Genomic DNA, 17,567 nt, shown 5'->3' on the forward strand with positions numbered 1-17,567 from the left:
TTACAACTCTAAACCCTAGTTTGTAGAGGCACACATTATGTCGATATCCTTCAACACTCTCCCTTGTGCCGCTCAAACTTGGTGATGACGCTTTAATCGTTGCCTCGTTAAAAACCTTGCCAGGTAACAAAAACCCTGTGGGACAAAAATAACTCTGGTCGAAGGACAAAAAGAGCACAACACGTCCTTCACTCTTCGAGATCGAACATGTAGACATCATGCCTCCTCCTGATGTCAATATCTCCCCCTGATTGCTACAATCATGGGAGTTCGGATAACTTTCTCAATCCGATGCTCTTCACATGTTTCTCGAAGGTGGATTTTGGTAACGACTTAGTAAATAAGTCTGCTACATTATCCTCTTATCGGATTTGGTTCACTTCAATATTTAGAAATGCTTGTTGTCATTTTGATGGAGGGGAGGAGGAGCACGAAAGGTGGCATTTTGCCTTGTGGGGTCCGATCCCACACTTCCGTCATCTCTTTTCTCTGTAGGGATAGAACAAGCTCATATCAATCGTACCTCTCAAATATCGAAAGATTGTCTTTATACCAATCTAGTGGCGTTGCATTGGCGCGGGGATATGTCTAGCCAATAAGTTCATAATAATTGAGGTGTCTGATCTGGTATTGTGCTAAGTACAATAATGCGCCTATTGTACATAAGTAAGCACTTTCGCTATTAACACGTCTTCGTCATCATTCCTGCGATGAAACGGATCCCTTTTAGGGCCAAGACTACAGACGACCATGGGAGTGCATTTTTGACTTTATCAAAATGCCTAAGCATCTATTGACACGGTATACAAGTTCTGAATCTAGACAAAACAGTGTTCTCCTAAGGTCCTTCCTCTCAAACTCGGATTTCAAGTGTTCAGCGGTTTCCCTTAACTCTCAAGGGTTCCAATTATGTTTATTAACATAAACCGCGACAATTGCAAATCCGGAACTTGTCATGGAAACACGTTGGCATAGTTCATCATATCCTTTCCCAATCAAGTAGTCATTTTAGTGAGTATTTCAACCTCGTTGCAAATACGCTCCGTGGTCTAGAGCCACTTGACTTGGGTAAATGAAGTCCACAAGAACCTTCATTATATTCCGTATCTAGATCCCCATAGAGATACATAGTGACCACATTCGTAAGCTGCATGTTCAGTTATTTGGAAACTACCAAACTGATAAGGTAGTGGAGTGCAATGATATCCATTATGAGAGAATATGTCTTCTCATAGTCGATTCCAGGGCGTTGTGAGAAACTTTGCGCCATAAGGCGAGATTACCATCTCTTTTTCTCATCACGCTATCTAACAAATACCTATTAATGTCAATAGGTTTTATGTTAGGAGGTGTTGGCATCTCAGGCCCGAAATCATTCCTCTTCATTAGTGAATCCAATTCAACCTGCATCGCATCTTTCCATTTAGGCCAATTTTCTCTACGTTGACATTCTTCAACGGAGTAAGGTTCGATGTCATTGGTCTCAATAATTCCACGTCCTCATGTACACTAGTGTAGTTCGTAGAGATCTCTATATTCTCAGGAATTGGTTCTAACATTGAGGCGTCTCTCAATGATGTCTCTTGGACATAACCACAATCCAAAATATTCTCATGAGACGGATTTTGAGTATCAATGATCAATAGATCAAGTTGTGCCAAACTAGCTCTCGTCTTAGGGCGAGAATCCATCAAACCTATGGGTCTCCTACTCTCTCTAGCGGAACTCATGGCCTATGACGCCATTATGCCACCTTTGTGGCGTCACCATACCACCATCCATGGTGGTGTTGCTGTACCCATCTTCTAGGTGGCACCATGTCCTTTTGTGGGGACATCAATCATTGCAGGCATGTTTGCAGCAGGTATATGTGATCTCGTCACTTTTAGGGGATCAAGATGAGACATAGTGGAGACAGACCACGACAATTCCTGTCGTTCCTGTTGAACATTGACGTTCTAATCTCCCCCTAACGACGGGAAAACTGTCTCATCAAAGTGACAATTCGCAAATCCAGCAAAATAAAGATCGCCTGTCTCTACATGGCGGAACAAGAAGCCTTAATTTATAGGCAAAAGGAAAGTGGAAAGCTACAGGAACTTGAGTAAACTCACAGTGCTAAGGTGAAAACTATATCACTAAAAACGAGACTAGGTTTGCGTGTCATGCCTCCCTGCAGCAAGACTTAAAACATGGAATTATGTTTGTATCGTGTACTCTTACTGCAACGATGTGATCTTTACTGCAGTGATGTTAGTTTCAAGGCCATGTGAAGGGAAATATAGTGTGTATTTGGGGAAGAGACTTAAGGTCTATGGGGTTAAGGTCCTTAGCAAAGAAAGAATGGACAGATTGATGATTCTCATAATTTGGTATAGAATAGGATAACTGCTGCAGGATAAAAGAAGGTATTGAAGCTTGGATTGTTGGAAGGACTTTTGGGTAGATGATTGTGTTTAAGCTTATGGGTTTGGATTTTCTCATCTTTGCATGTCCATGTAATGATTTAGATTGTCGGGCCTGGATTTTGGTCCCAAATCCAAAACCGCCGACGATCGAAAATCAAGAACGGGCCTCATGTACTTCCGTTACCTTCCACACCACACCCAGTCTTGTAAGCCCCAAGAGCATGATTCTTTCTAGCATAATGGGCTTTAAGCTATTAAAGCCCATAATTTGTAGTTTTGCGCATTTATATTTGTATTTGGGCCTCAAACAACTATTGGGCATGAATATTGATTTTTTGGGCATCAACACCGAGGAGAGTCCAGAATCCTTACCTGCATTTGGATGCTTTCTCTCACGTACTCCGAGAGTCGCGAACCATCCATTCCGGGTAACTGGACCCCTAAGTTCCGACATTTCAATAGTTAATATCTTATTGAACAATTACATGAAATCTCGACGACTAATAAATCGTCCAACTTACTTTTCCGGGTTTGGCCTGCAGTTGACCAAGGGTTGACCAACCTTTACTGGTTTGACTGGGATTGACCATTTTGACCCCATTTGACCAATCGAGACATGCTCGATAATTTTTTTTTAAAAAAATCCACTCACAGTACTATTTAAACGACCACACATACGGTTTTCTTCGTCGAACAGTAGCTCTGTACGTTGCCCTGTACACAATTGTAATTCGTGAGTAACAATTCGGCAATTAAATACGATTCCAACATCATATCCTCATAAATCAATATTTCCATTTCTTCTCCGATTTAACCCAAACTTCATCATTAACACAAATTCATTAATTTAAAGATTTTAAGGTAGAATCGAGAGAAATCTGACGGTCGGATTCTCGTAGATCAATAACCGAAATTCTAAACTTCAGAAATTCATAATCGATACTAAACTTCTCCAATTTCCACAATAATCACATGTACAATTTGTACAACAATTATATGATTTAACTAGATAAAAACAGGAGACCAAAAACTGCCCTATGCGCCTCCACGCGCCACCCACAGTGGTGGCGCGTGGGTTCCAGGCTCCACCGGTTACCTCCAGATTGGACCACCAAAATTCACCAACAAGAACACCTCAGCAATCCAAACATTTTTCTCAACTACCATAAAGTCTGAAAATACCTTGATTGGCCGAAATTAGAGCTTGATCGAAAATTTGTCGATTTGCACAATAAACTCTTAAATTCTTTGATTCTCCTTCCACACCTCAAGTTGGAGCATGAAACTTGGAGGGATTCATCTATGAAGAATGAGATTTCCAAAATGGCGGTTTCATCAAAGATGGTTACCGGAATCGGAAGAAATCCCGGAATTTGTCAAATTGCTACAGTGAATTTTGAAGATTCAATTCTCTCTTCTCCGGCCAAATCACCGTGAACTACCACCATAGGCATGTCAAGGAGGAGGAGGCAGTTCTAGCCCAACCGGCAGCACGCCGTATAATGGCCAGATGGCAGAGATTGGACGGAAAACTCAAAAACCGAACTGTCGGGGAAAGAGAGAGAAAACGCGGGGAGAAGAGGGAGAGAGTTCTCTCTCGCTCTCTCTCTAAGTAACAAAGTGGTGAGAGTAAAATGGTATTAAAAAATTAAAAACAAAAAAAAAAAAGCTTAATGGGGTATTAGGGAATACCTCCTTAGAGTGTTAGGGAATTAAAAAAACTTATTGTGTTAGGGAATTAAAAAAACTTATTGGGGTAAGTGGAAAAAAAAAACTCTAGAAATGAGTTTTTTTTTTTTTTTGACTTTGTTAAGGGGAATCCAAAAGCTTCCTAGGCCAAGATAAACCCCTTTGGGGCATGTGAAATGCTCCAATTGTGCATTGTAGCACAGTGCCTGGCCACTCTTGGGCCTAGGAAATGCTCCAATTGTGCATTGCAGCACAGTGCCTGGCCACTTTGACAGCTTCGGGGTTCGAACCTAGGTTGGGGAGCACACCCAACTAGGCTACTTGCAGTGGTTATCTCTAGAAATGAGTTAAATGGACAAAAATCCAAAATTTAAATCAAGGGAATCAACCAACAACAAGTACATGTCATATGACATTAACCCGGACTACCAGTATACCATATTCGGAAATCATAGAATAATTTTTTGAAACTAGCTTTCTAAAACCAAGGAAAAGTGGTTAACATTATACTTGAATGATAATACACAAATGAATTTTAGAATTTTAATCTTCAGCAAAAAAAAAAAATTAAAACTTTAACTCATAGGGTTAAACTGTGTAAATAAAAAAAAGTTCAGAATTTTGGTGTCCAACACTCCACATTTTTGTTTCCCTAAGCGGAATACGGCGGCACCACTGGGTGATTTATGTGGTTGCAACTTGCAACCCCTCTGCTTGAGGCTTTCCTTTTACGTGGCTTAAAGTAAAAGATTAAGGAGAGGGAAGGGAGAGAGGAGAAAAAGTCATAGTTATACGTGGCATCATTTCATTGGCCTCATATATTCCTTCATTTAGTTTCGCATACACGGCTCCGCTGTTCCACATCACTAGACTAGGCACCCGCTCTCTCTCTCTGTCTCTCAACCAGAGCTGCACTGCTGCTTGGGACTATCCTTCTCAGTAAGTCCTTTTCTTTATTTTCTGTTTGAATTAATGGGTTTAATCTCAATTCATTGAAAAAGAACCATTTTTGTTTCTGGGTGTTCATCAATATGGAAAATGAAAGTATTTTGAATTTTATATCTATCATTTTCTGAATAAGAACCCGTGTTGATGTGTGGTGTGTTGGGGGGTTGGATTATGCTGTTAAAGTTATTACCATAATTAGTTCCATTTGAGAGGAAAGTAAATAAACAAAGGTTCAAGATTCACAGATTTCTCCACCACCGACAATATTGGAGGTTTTACTAGTTGTGGTTTTCTTAATGATGATGGATCATTCTTCGTTGAACTTGGTTGTGGAGTAAATTAACTATTGGTGGGTGGGAGTTAGAATTGTGACCCTTTTCTTGTCCTCTATTTTGCAGTAGTTCTAATCTATCAACATGGACACAGGTAGCACGAGGTTAGCTTTCTTCACATTTATACATAATTCCAGTGGATTCCTCCATTTCTGCAAAAAGTGTTTTACTTTTACCAACTTTCATGGCATGAACTTATGAATTCTCCATCGTTTTCTCTTAAACTGCAAATCTGCTTAGTTTAGCATTGCTGAATATAATAACATAATCTCGATTTTTAGTCTTTCCAATTTCACTGAATTACCGTTGTAGTTAAGCATTTGTGAATTTTATTTTTATTTCTTTGATTGTCCGGATAGGTGTTGCCTTGACAAACAAGTGTTGTGGTTGTCGAGCAAAAATTCAAGAAAATTGGATTGGAAAAACATCCACCTATCTCAATATACTGTGAATACTTGGAAATTAAAGTTGGGCTTTCAGAGGTTGATAAATTCTCAAGTTTTCACCGGGAAGCATTCCCTGAATCATGTCTTGTGGAGAAGATATTCAATTCCCACTAGTTTGGAGGAATCGTCATCAGAACCAGCAGAAGCTTATGGTAGCAATGATGAACTTAAAGATTCAGGACAGGAGCTTCTTGCTCAACCTTTAAGAAGCAATGAGGTATAATCATGCACTAATGTGTTGTACACTGTAAATTCAATTACAAAGAGAAGTTGACATCCTTTGTTTCATACTTATACTCTCCAGTGTCGTAATCCATCTATCTTTTTAAAGTGGTTTGATGAAATCTAGAAATTGGAATAAACTATGGTAATGGATCTTGGAACTGGTCAGAACAATTTGCTAAAAAAAGATCCTTGACAACATTCAAATGCATGGAGTTCCTTTTTTCCTTCGTGTCTCATTCCTAGCTGCTCTTTGGCTTATTAAGAATTCTCATATGGTGCTATTTCATAGTAGACACAGAAAAGTTTTGAAGTTTGGTCTGAACTTTGAGTTGTTCACAATGTGGACTCACAACAATTTTGATTGGTCTTGAAGAAAATGAAGTGGCAGTTTGCAGCTTAGCTTAGTTGTTAAAGTTTGACATAGTCCTAGTTCATTCTTCACTTATCAGTGTATTATTATTTTTTTAGGCTTGTTTTCCTGTAGAAGTAGAAGTGTAGAACTTTGTATTACCTTGATTGCGAGGATAAAGCTTGCTCAAGACAGAAAATATGTCCCAGTTTTGGTCAGATGCTGTTTTCATGGTTCAAACCTTCTGTCAAAGTATATGAAAACAAAGACCTCTTTTGCTAAATCAAAAATGGCTTAGCATTTCCTGATATTCACGACACGATTGAAAAGGTGTATTTAACTATATACCGTAGATACTCACAAAGATTGTCATTGTTAATTAACTCAATTTTAATGATTTGATTTTAACAGTAGAAAATGTGGATACAGTTGAGTATCTGTGGGTGAGGAGAGTTTCTTAATTTTACATTTTTTTTTTTTTTGACAATTTTTACATTTTATTTGAACTGCTCTTATATAGAGATTCTAAGTCGTGCTTCACTTACTGTAATTGCTGCTTTGTTCTGGGTCTAAGATGAATGTAAAGTGAAAGGACAGAACAATAGTGGGTGTAAAGCAAGAGTTCTTTCTTCTTCTTTTTTTCTTTTTGAGGGACTCCTTTCAAAAAAAAAAAAAAAGAATTTATGTGAAATATTGAATAAATTGATAAGTTCTCACTCCAGATAAATTATCACTTCTTTTTTCTTCATATTTTGCAAATGTTGTCTTAAGTAGAATTGTTTCAGTAGATGTGAGTGACCAGATGGAGGAATATTATAACTCTTGTAGGATGTTAATGACCAGTTAACTGCAGCTCGAATACTAATGACTATCTCTGACATCGATTTCATTGGTTCCTAATATAACTCTGGAGTAACATGTTAGTTCCTAATTTATTGATATGCATTATCTGATACTACTGCATGATGCAATATTATATCTTGTGTTGTTTCTTATATGGTCTTAGACTCTTAGCCTGCAGTTCTGATACTAATGATTATTGGTGACGTCTATTTAATTAGTTTTAAACTTTGATACAACACAATCTTGTTGACTAACATATTAGTTTTTAAGATCCCTAAAACTAACTCATGTTACATTTATATATCAGTTGAAGTCCCTACTGGCTGATTCTGAAAGAACAAAGCTCATTACAAAACTAAGTGAAGCCAATCAACAAAACCGATTCCTCAAAAGACAGGTTTGTGTATACTATTTAACAAACACACCAGTGGAACTTCTAGGAGTGCTGAAGTTAGCATTTATTCATTTCCAAATAAAGAGAATATGCTTTAATAGGCACTATTTAACACGTTATTTTTTAGAAATAAGTTTGGAAATTGACGTTGTTTTTCTTGATTTCTTGTCTGTGCAGTTGCATATAAAGGAGGATGAGTTGGTGAACTTCAAAAGTGAACTTGCTGTCTTGGAACTTGAAATTCAGGTTAGACTTTTTACAATTGACTGCTGACTGAAATTATTGCATGATTCTAATGTTATCACATGCGACTAATTGAAGTCCCAAGAGATCAATGCTGCTATGACATGTGACTAATCTATGTCTCAAGAAACCACGTCTGGCAGTTTTAATATGATAACAATCCATTTGTTTTGCAATAACGGATGTAGTTCAAGGGCAATTTTGGGAGGAGCAAATAATTATCATCTTGATTTTGATATCATTTTACTCATATACCGTCGTGAGTGCATTTACTTAGATGTCTGTAATTGATTGATTTCAACACTGGTCTTGCTTGAAGTATTCTCCTAGTAATCCTTTTTTTTTTTTAATCTTTCCATAGCAAAACATAGGCTCTATATGTCGTGAATATTTAACCACTATGTTTACTGTTCCTAATAGCACTCCATCATAGACCCATAGTGCAACAAGGTTAGGTAACTTTGTCCCACAGCCACTCTGCTTTGAGATGGTATATTCTTCATAGTTACGTAAAAATATCTTATTAGACATGTTAGAACTAGAAAGTCTGGAGGTTCTAGGATATTTTTGGTACAGATAAATTCTTTCAAGATTTAAACTGGTATAAGAGAAGTGTAAGCTGCTGCCTAAGTTGTTGTAGTAGCGTACAGACGTACAGCAGACAGAGATGTCCAACAATAAATATATAGAAACATCCACAATAAATTTATAGAAACATCAAACATGAGATGGAAACCAATAGGATCAAGATTGGTGGCCAGGCAGACAAATAATTTGGGTCAATCAGACCTAGAAGAAACAAGCTAATTGTTTGGAGATAACAAATTAGTATTCGGTTGTCTAGAAAGTTATGGGATAATATATTTCTTCAGAAAAGTGAGTAGGAAAATTGGATAGCAGGAAAAGGAATCCTGAAATATCTTAGTTTTGTTGTTTGTTTAGCTAGAAGGTGCAGTGAAGTAGTTTACTATTATGTTTACTTTAATAGTTCTTGTAAGTTAATGGTCCGCAATTTCTGTCAAATAGGGATGATGGGATTTCTGAGGAAGTTTAAAGTCTCTTTCCCTGTGGGGCATAACTATTTTGGTATGCAAACTTACAAAAGAAAAAGAAAAAACAAGCGTAGTTACTTTCTTAAGTTTCACTTTCATCCTTCTTTTTTTTCCTTGGGCCAACCAAACAGACCCATATGGACCAACTTACACTCATATAACACTTTCATTGAAAAATATTGTGGAGGGTGTTGAGAAGATTAAAGAAAGTCCTGCACTTGAAATACATTCTAGATTAAATGCTCATGTTAAAGGTTATGTTTTCATGCATCACGTGATTGAATAAAGTACGAGACTTGTGTTGTCATGATTCCTTTAGTTGTTATGATGGCAGGCTTTGGTGAAATTGGCAGAAGAAAACGCAAAATCTGTCATTCCAGTTGGTTCAAGAAAGATTAATGGGAAATACATTCAATCTCATCTTCTTTCCCGTTTAGAAGGTAACTTGCTCAAGCATGACTTTATTCTTTCATCATGAGTCACTAGTTTCTCCTGGTACATTTTTTTCCTTAAGTTGATAAGTTAAGAATATTCTATGTAAAAGCATCTTAGAAGGGGTTGTCTACACATAAAGATAAAAATGTAAAAGAAACAGTATATAGACAACATAAAGTGTAAAGATAGTCATCTACAACATAAATTTTATCATCAGTTTTGACTCAAAAAGAGAATAGTATTCCTTCTTTTTTTAAAGAGGCACTTCTGATGTCCCTTAAAGTGCATGGGTTATTCCTTCAAATGAATGGAGATAGCTGATTGCATGGCGCCTTTTCAGTTGCTTTCTATGTAACTTACATGGAATTTCTTTGAATTGTAAGGCCACCATATAGTTATTTCTATGTTTAAACTTTCATATTCGCTGACAAAGATACTGCTGCATGTGTCTGTCTGTGCATGAAGCTGTACATGAGAAGTTGACGGAACAAATTAAGGATGTTGATGCTGCACAATCAAAAGAGGTTTCCCTACTTTGGTGTGGTATGGCTGAGGTAAACATACAATCAATACTGTTGTACTTCCTTTGTTCTCATATTGGAGCTTCATAAACCGTAATAGGCATTGACTTACTGAAATTTGATGAGATGGGTCATTTCATTACAAAAGAAAAGGGGTTGAAGGATGATCAGGACTTTAAGAAGGTTGTTTATCATAATAAATCAAAAGGACTTTAAGAAGAATTGATAAGAAGGAGATTTAAAAAACTAAACATAAATGATGGCGTACTCTCCAGTCCATTATTTTGAGTTACCGCAAAATACAAGTTTGGACCTATTCTTTAAAGGATAAAGTTATCAAATGGAAGACCGTTCAAAGATGATGATAGCCGACTCATGGATAAAGTTGTCAAGTTGCCATACTGGTTTGCATGTATATTATAAATATTGGCTAATTTATGGTAAAAGGTCAAGTTTGTAAGACCATGTTTTTGTAATTTACCCAAAGAGTGCCTTGATCAAAAGATGACCAACTCACCAAAAGTTGACCTTGATTATCAAAAGTACATGGTTCAATATGGCATACTGATCCATGAAAGAAAGTCTTTGCATAATTGTACATACATCATGCTTAAATGTAAAAGCAATTACTTTTGTATAAGAACTGTACAGAAAGTGCTTAATCTTAGTGGATCGCTCTCAGTAGATGACTTCATATTTGTTTGTTTAATTTTCTGTTATGAAGCCATTGAGAATGATTAGAATACATGATTTTGACTTGAAAGTAATATTGAAAGGAGTGATTGCACCATTCTTGGACTCCTGGAGACATGTCAAAGAAATTTGAATGTTTGATATGGAGTTCTTCAGCGGACTAAATTTTTTATTTTTTTTCACTATTCATCGATGTTTAGTTTTCTGTGGCTGATATTGGGCCTTGGCTTGTCTTGGGGTGTGAGAAGACTATTGGCTTTGGGTTTTGAACGGGGTGTGAATAGATGGAGAGGTTGTCTCAAGTTTCTTTGAGGCTGTTAAGGATGGTAAAGTAGGGTTGATTGACAATCAACTGACTCCAACAAATCCCATTCGCATAGATTTTCTCAATTTTCAAGGTCTAAAGTGTCATGATCAAATGATTCAAATGATTGACTGGTGCCAGCAGCCAAGATCTAAACCTTTTTAGCTGAGCTGAATTTGCAAAAGCAGGCACAATAGAAGCTGAATGAAATTTTAATGTTCAGCTGATTCTTTTTTTTTTTTTTTAGACATTTAGGTATAGAACTTAATTGTCTTTATTTTGGCGTCAGAGTGTGCAAGTTATGGGCACTTTTGATGGTTGGAGTCAAGGAGAGCATTTATCCGCAGAGTATGCAGGTTCTTTTACCACGTTCTCAACAACATTAATGCTGAGACCTGGAAGGTACTAGTCACTCAAATTTCCTCTTCTTCCTCTGTTTATTCACCGACTCATAACTTTATGATTTGAAGGTATGAAATCAAGTTCTTGGTGGATGGAGAGTGGAAGCTTTCACCAGAATTTCCTACAGTCGGTGAGGGATTAATGAGAAATAACTTGTTAGTCGTGGAATAGCTCGAGGTCTGTCTGTAATTATGCTTCTGATGTACAGCAGTAAACCGTTAACTACCATCCACAGAGTAGAGCATTTTAACTAGAATGTCCGGAAAACTGTACTCTTGATAATCTTTCAGATCTGATTAAAGAATGCTGTTTACAAGACTTGGGGCCTGTTTCGTATGTCTGACAATAGTGTACAAATTTGATCTGAAGGCAATGTACTTTACTGTACTGAATTGTAATCTGATGTGTTTGGTCTATTCCTTGCTGTTCCTCCAATTTTTTTTTTAAATTTTTTATTATTTTTGAAAAGACGGAGATTGGTTAAAAGGGTGACGTACTTTCGTAATCTTGATAGTTTTTCAACAAAAACCTCAAAGTAATAAATATGTGACTCATCTCATCCATTGATAGTCTTTTAGTCTAATGGTTGGTAATTGAAGTATAATTTTAACTATAATTTGTGATGTCACGGATCCGCCCCTTTAAGGGATCTCAAATTTAAAAAGAAATTAAAATATAGTCACAATAACAAAGGAAAAAGAAACGAGCTAGTAACCATTAACAAAAAATAATGGATTTATAGCAGAAAACGAGTGGTTGTATGATAAAATTAGATGGTTCATATTATTTGTATAAATTAATATTCAAGTGAATGTAGTGAAAATACTAACCTTGAATCATATATCAGACATTACCTTTTTTCTAAGACTTGAAATTGTTATCAATTGCTCGTGCCTTCTGTTATGATATGGACATTAAAGCTAAAAGAGGAACATGGTTGTAAGCTTGGAAGTCTGTGTTGGTGGTAAACCAATAAATAGTGTTTAAAATAACAAAAACTATTAAAAATAGAACAAGATAACAACCATGTTCCTAACCCTAAACATTAAAGGTGTTTGTGCACATGCTTTTTGTTAATTCATGTCTTGCATATATCTAACATAGTTCTTTTTTCCATGGCAGAAACATAGTGATGCTGTAAAGTATCGTTTTAAGACAATTGCTAATTAGGATGATAGTGGACTTGTGTGCTATAGAGAGCCACCAGATTGGGGCTGAAATGCAGAGGATGCAAGTCAATGCCATCCTGAAAAATGAAGATACCACTTGAGAATAAACATGAACTTGTTTCGAAGTAAATTCCACAAGACTTTTGAAATATGTATGGTTTTGTTGGACCTTTACGATATTATCACTATAATGTTATTAGAATGTTTAACATTTTAAGTCTATGAATTCAAGTAAGACCAAAATTGAATATTGACTTTCAAATTTCAATTGTTGCATTTTTCAAATTTCTAGTGTTTTTCATGGTTTTTTCATTTTAATAGAAGTTTTGAAATTTAATTGGTGAAGCACAATTTTTTTTTTTTTTTTGTTTTACCATCTATTTGGTTAAAAAAAAATTTACAATTAACTACAATAATTCTATGGCAAAATATAAAAGAAAATTAATTTTATCAAAAAATAAATATATTTATAAATCCCATAATATGATGACCACCACTGTCATTTAGTCATTTATGCTAGGCCACCATTATGAAATAATGATTTCTTTTCTTTTTTGAACTGAAATAGAAATAATTATAACAAATTAACAATAGGCATTCGTTTGGCTAAATGACTAGAACGGAGAAATGAAGATGGCAAATTCTCTTGTTGCAGCAAATTGTCGGCAGCTTTTTGAAGTGTCCATGCACAGAGCAATTCGGTGGTTGATATGCTAGCCAATTTGGGCCATGGATTTGAGCAATATCCTCCTTCTGATGGCCAAATTTTTCAGGTCATATACTAATTTTATCAGTCTCATTTTAAGGTACTACACCTGCTATTCAATTTTATATTATAAAGGCCACCAAATATAGCTCCCATATATAACTTAACAATTTCCAAAATTGATACTAGAAACCCTAGGTCCTCTGGTTTCATGAAATCACACATTGACGTTGAACATAATTAACTCATCTCTTGATGAGCAAATCAAAAAACAAGAGAGCAAGCCTCTGCTAGGAGCGATAACCTTAGTTGCTGCTGCATTTAGCTAGATATGCATTCCATCCTTGAAGACGGTATTCATGAGCTGCTTCTGCTGGGTTTGCAGCCTTTATAATTCCACGGCCAACAACTATGATGTCGCTACCTCTATCATAGATGACCTGAAACACAACTTGGATCAATCACAAAAATCTGGCCAATATAAGAACAATTACAACACAAGACAAATGCAGGTCAAAATCAATAGAAGAGATGCCATACAGTAGGCTTTCTGGATACATTTGAACATGAAGTTTAACACGCCTGGAAGTCAAGTGTTGGTGGTAAACCAGTATCCTTCTCAAATTATTATTTGAAGGCCTCTTTGATAGGACTATTCAAAATTTTACAGAATAAAGAAAACAATCTTCTTATCCCCGAAAGCCTGTCAAAAGCAATACTCGCGAGCAAACTTTAAATAACATATCTTTTCTCACTGCATGCACTTTCCTTCATTACTTGAATCAACCAACTCTACTACTCAATCAGCAAAAGAAACACGCAAAATGATTTCCCGTTCCTAATTCATATGTTAAGCTTTGTAGCAACTTGCAAGGATAAATATTCCATATTCTATCTAGGCGCTAAATCATTTATACCATTTCGACAATTATAAACACGAGGGAAAACATAACACAGACCCTGCAAAACGTAAGGTGCAAATATACTTACAGATTTTGGAGTGTTATATTGCTGTCCAAGAGCATCACCACCAGTCACCATTTGCACTCCAGGGGTTGCCTGGATGAAAGCTGGATTTACTGGTGCGCCTGGCCATGATGCTGGATTAACTGAAATAAAGCCAATGACAAAGTCGGAATGGTCTTCAGCAATCTTCACTGCTGCAGCTGTGTAGTCTCCCTTGGCAAGGTTACCAGCTGAGCTCATTTCGGCAAGCAGCAACAGGCCTCTACCACGAGGCAAACCCTAAGAGAATACAAGAGTGTTAAAATGTTAAAATATGAATTTACTTCAGCTTTGTACTGAACCATCAATGCAAGCAAAGTTGCAAACCTTCAACTTCAGTCCATCAACAATCCCTGGACCAGAGATTATGTGAGCATTTACTATATCAGCCCAGTCCAATATATGGAATATACCTCTGCAAAAAGAACCTGAGACTTAAAGAGCATTGATAAAAGGCAATGTAAGAAGGAAGGAGATGGAAAGAAGAAGCTGAGCCTCACCCTTCATATTGCATTGTTACTGTGTTACCAATGTCTGCAAACTTACGGTCTTCAAATATCAAGAAATTATGTCTTTCTGCAATCTGCAAATGGATAAGGTACATATCAGCTATAACTTGCAGATAATTTCAATCAACCTAAAGAAACTTAACTAAACAATTGAATATAGATTGCTGCTCAGTAAAAGCTGAAAAGGCTTCACATATTCAGTTACTGAGCTTGCTACTGATAATTATATGAAAACTAATAATGAATCTTCAAATTTTAACCCTTCTGAATAAAAGAAGAATCATCTATGCTTGAAAAATGCAGGATTACTAAAATGTTGACAATTCATTCAATCAAATAATGCCAATCAGTGATAAAATGATGACTTCCATGTTCTTAATGAAAGAAAGACCATGACATTTTTTCTGAAAAACATGATTTAATCTAAAACAAAAGCCGCAATTTAGGTAATACAAGAGGTTTAAATATTAGATAACCATCTCAAGCTGTAGCCAAAAGTTGGGCACCATCCTCTTTACCATTTTTAAAATATGAACAGGGTGCATCAAAAGAAAAGCTCCACTATCTAATCAGTTTAAAGAAAAATCACTTCAAAAGTTAGAAAGCAACTCTATGCAGTGTATGCAAGAGATTTGAAAACATAGGAGGTGGATTGACTCAAGACTGAAAAGAACAGCTAAGTGCATGATCTGATTCATTAAAAGCATCAAGTGTACTGGAAATACCCTTGTTGTTGCAAGAAGACGTGAACAAAGAAAATTCCATCAAGCAATGTTACACGTAATGACTCCATAGTCAATTCAATAAATAGATATGGTACTGGGAAGTGAAAGTCAAGTTGGATGTACTGAATATCACTGAGGATATTTAAGAGAGGACCCTTCCAGAAACAATAACTGTAATATGAACATTTCACTCATTCACTAAAAACAAAAATTAAATGAAATTCTGCAATATATTGGATGTGGAACTCCATTGAAGTTGTCAGTATCTTAATAGCATCAAGAATAATATAACCACATGAACAGCATAACAGGCATTGATCGTTATAATTTATCAACACGAAAACAAGGAAAATAAAGATCGAGACTTACCGACCGAAGTTTAGAGCCAAAATCTGGAGTAAAATCAGGCAGTATGTCAACATGAGTTTTCAATAAGCATATCTCAGGCCCAACCTGCATTCAAATGAGGATATTAGTACTCAACAAACCAAATGATCAGATCAATGAATCTAGAGCAAGCAAAGCTTCATTCAATTCTCCACTCATCCATCACTCCAATTGTCAACTTTATCTCATTATCCACCAACAATAGATAACTGAAATCTGGTTCCGATTTACAAGGCATCTATTTCCACTAAATTTTATCAAATGTGGCTGCAGTAATAAACTAGCATTTGCAAATCTAGATTACACACACACACCCATACACCCATTTCAGCAAAGCATAACAACAAACTCAGGAAGGACCACCACCATAAAAGTTTCTAAAACATCACAAGCTTTCCTTTCCTGTGCAGAGTAGGAAAAGGAGGTCAAGCCTAGCACGTGTAAGAACCACGTGACATCCATCCATAAATAGTTTAGGTCAACCTCCAGTCAACATCACTCACTCCTTGAAATTTACTGCCAGTAAAATTTCCAGCCACAAATGTAAAAAATTTCCGGAATTTTTACCTTTTCAGCAATGTCGAGCAACTCCTTGGCAGTAGCGACATCAGCAGCCAAGCAGAGATTGGTCTTCTTCTTCTCCATAACCTCAAAAAGCTTCTTCCCCGTCGGATTCTTGCTCAGCTTGGCCCTCTCCTCAAACCCTAACCCCTTAACCCTAACCTTCTCCTTCTCCACCTTCGGCACCGCCACTCTCCGATTCTCCTCCAGAAACCTCAGCACAGCCGCCACCGTCTCCTCCGCCACCTTCCCCTTCTCCTTCAAAACCCTAACCATCTCGCTCAGCCGGAACAGCGCGTGCAGCCGGATGCCGTTCTCCTCCAGATTCTCCCTCCCCCCCTGCTCCCGGTCGATCAAAACGACGGCGTCGCAGACCTTCAACCCTGCGGCCCGGAGCGGCGCGGCGGTCTCGAGAACGGAGGCGCCGCTGGTGACGAGGTCCTCGATGATGAGGCAGACCTGGCCGGGGGTGAAGTCGCCCTCGATGGCCTTGGCGGTGCCGTAGTCCTTGACCTCCTTGCGGCGCATGAGCATGGGGACGTCGCGGGAGGTGCTGATGCAGGTGGCGATGGGGAGGGCGGTGTAGGGGACGCCGCAGAGGAGGTCGTAGGGGGTGGAGGAGGGGACGGCGGAGATTAGGGTTTGGGAGATTTGGCGGAGGAGGGAAGGGTAGGAGACGATGAGGCGGAGGTCGATGTAGATTGGGGAGGAGATGCCGGATTTCAGTTTGAAGTTGCCGAACTTGACGGCCGAGATTTCGTGGAGCTGTAGGATTAGGGACTCCATCGACGGCGGAAATGATGACATGACGGAGGTGAACCTGGCGGCGACTTGGCTTTGGGCTTTGTAGAGAGTAGAGTAGCGATAGAGAGCCTGTAACTGTGACTGTGGCTCTCTCTCACTATCCTCTGGAAGTGGGCAAATTATTTAAGGGTTTAAATGACTTTAATCGCTAAAATGACCCTACAAACTATAGATTAAAGAATAGTATCAATTTCTCCAAAAAAGGAAAGAAAAGAAGAATAGTATCAATTTGTACCATCTCCATCAAAATAAGAAATATTCATAAGATTTAGTGATATTAGAGTGTGTCCGTCTATATTCCGTCAATTTACACTATTTTCGGTTGAGTTAATAATTTTTTATTCACTTTTTTTTTGCAATTAGATTTTTTATATTTTTGTTCTGAAATTTACTTTTTTTTTTTTTTGGGTACAATGG

General features: G+C 37.3%; 2 protein-coding genes across 3 annotated transcripts; one reads left to right on the plus strand and one right to left on the minus strand.

Moving 5' to 3' along the window:
• The first annotated feature begins 4,917 nt into the window (after positions 1-4,917).
• Positions 4,918-11,719, plus strand: LOC112190657 (protein PTST, chloroplastic). Of its 2 annotated transcripts, none has more exons than XM_040513031.1 (9): positions 4,918-5,036; positions 5,444-5,481; positions 5,737-6,040; positions 7,548-7,637; positions 7,812-7,880; positions 9,264-9,369; positions 9,830-9,918; positions 11,172-11,238; positions 11,353-11,719. In XM_040513031.1, the coding sequence occupies exons 2-9, from the start codon at positions 5,462-5,464 to the stop codon at positions 11,424-11,426; spliced, it is 819 nt and encodes a 272-aa protein (XP_040368965.1). In that variant the 5' UTR covers positions 4,918-5,036; positions 5,444-5,461; the 3' UTR covers positions 11,427-11,719. The 2 variants fall into 2 exon arrangements, with proteins under 2 accessions (XP_040368965.1, XP_040368964.1); XM_040513030.1 differs by having other exon boundaries at positions 4,919-5,036; positions 11,172-11,284.
• Positions 11,720-13,070: 1,351 nt separating this feature from the next.
• LOC112181516 (uridine 5'-monophosphate synthase) lies at positions 13,071-17,266 on the minus strand. The gene is made up of 6 exons (XM_024319876.2): positions 16,353-17,266; positions 15,768-15,851; positions 14,665-14,747; positions 14,492-14,579; positions 14,150-14,404; positions 13,071-13,599 (listed from the first exon to the last, which is right to left on the minus strand). The coding sequence occupies exons 1-6, from the start codon at positions 17,151-17,153 to the stop codon at positions 13,465-13,467; spliced, it is 1,446 nt and encodes a 481-aa protein (XP_024175644.1). The 5' UTR covers positions 17,154-17,266; the 3' UTR covers positions 13,071-13,464.
• Positions 17,267-17,567: the final 301 nt, after the last annotated feature.

Source organism: Rosa chinensis, chromosome 1 (assembly GCF_002994745.2).
Source record: "Rosa chinensis cultivar Old Blush chromosome 1, RchiOBHm-V2, whole genome shotgun sequence".
NCBI classification, from domain to species: Eukaryota; Viridiplantae; Streptophyta; class Magnoliopsida; order Rosales; family Rosaceae; genus Rosa; species Rosa chinensis.

Coding starts and splice junctions, on each gene's coding strand:
- LOC112181516 (XM_024319876.2), bottom strand. CDS start 17,153: ATGTCATCATTTCCGCCGTCGATGGAGTCCCTAATCCTACAGCTCCAC. Junction 15,852..16,352: donor TGCTCGACATTGCTGAAAAG/GTAAAAATTCCG, acceptor ATTTGAATGCAG/GTTGGGCCTGAGATATGCTT. Junction 14,748..15,767: donor TTGGCTCTAAACTTCGGTCG/GTAAGTCTCGAT, acceptor ATCCATTTGCAG/ATTGCAGAAAGACATAATTT.
- LOC112190657 (XM_040513030.1), top strand. CDS start 5,462: ATGGACACAGGTAGCACGAG. Junction 7,638..7,811: donor ACCGATTCCTCAAAAGACAG/GTTTGTGTATAC, acceptor TTGTCTGTGCAG/TTGCATATAAAGGAGGATGA. Junction 9,919..11,171: donor TTTGGTGTGGTATGGCTGAG/GTAAACATACAA, acceptor TTTTGGCGTCAG/AGTGTGCAAGTTATGGGCAC.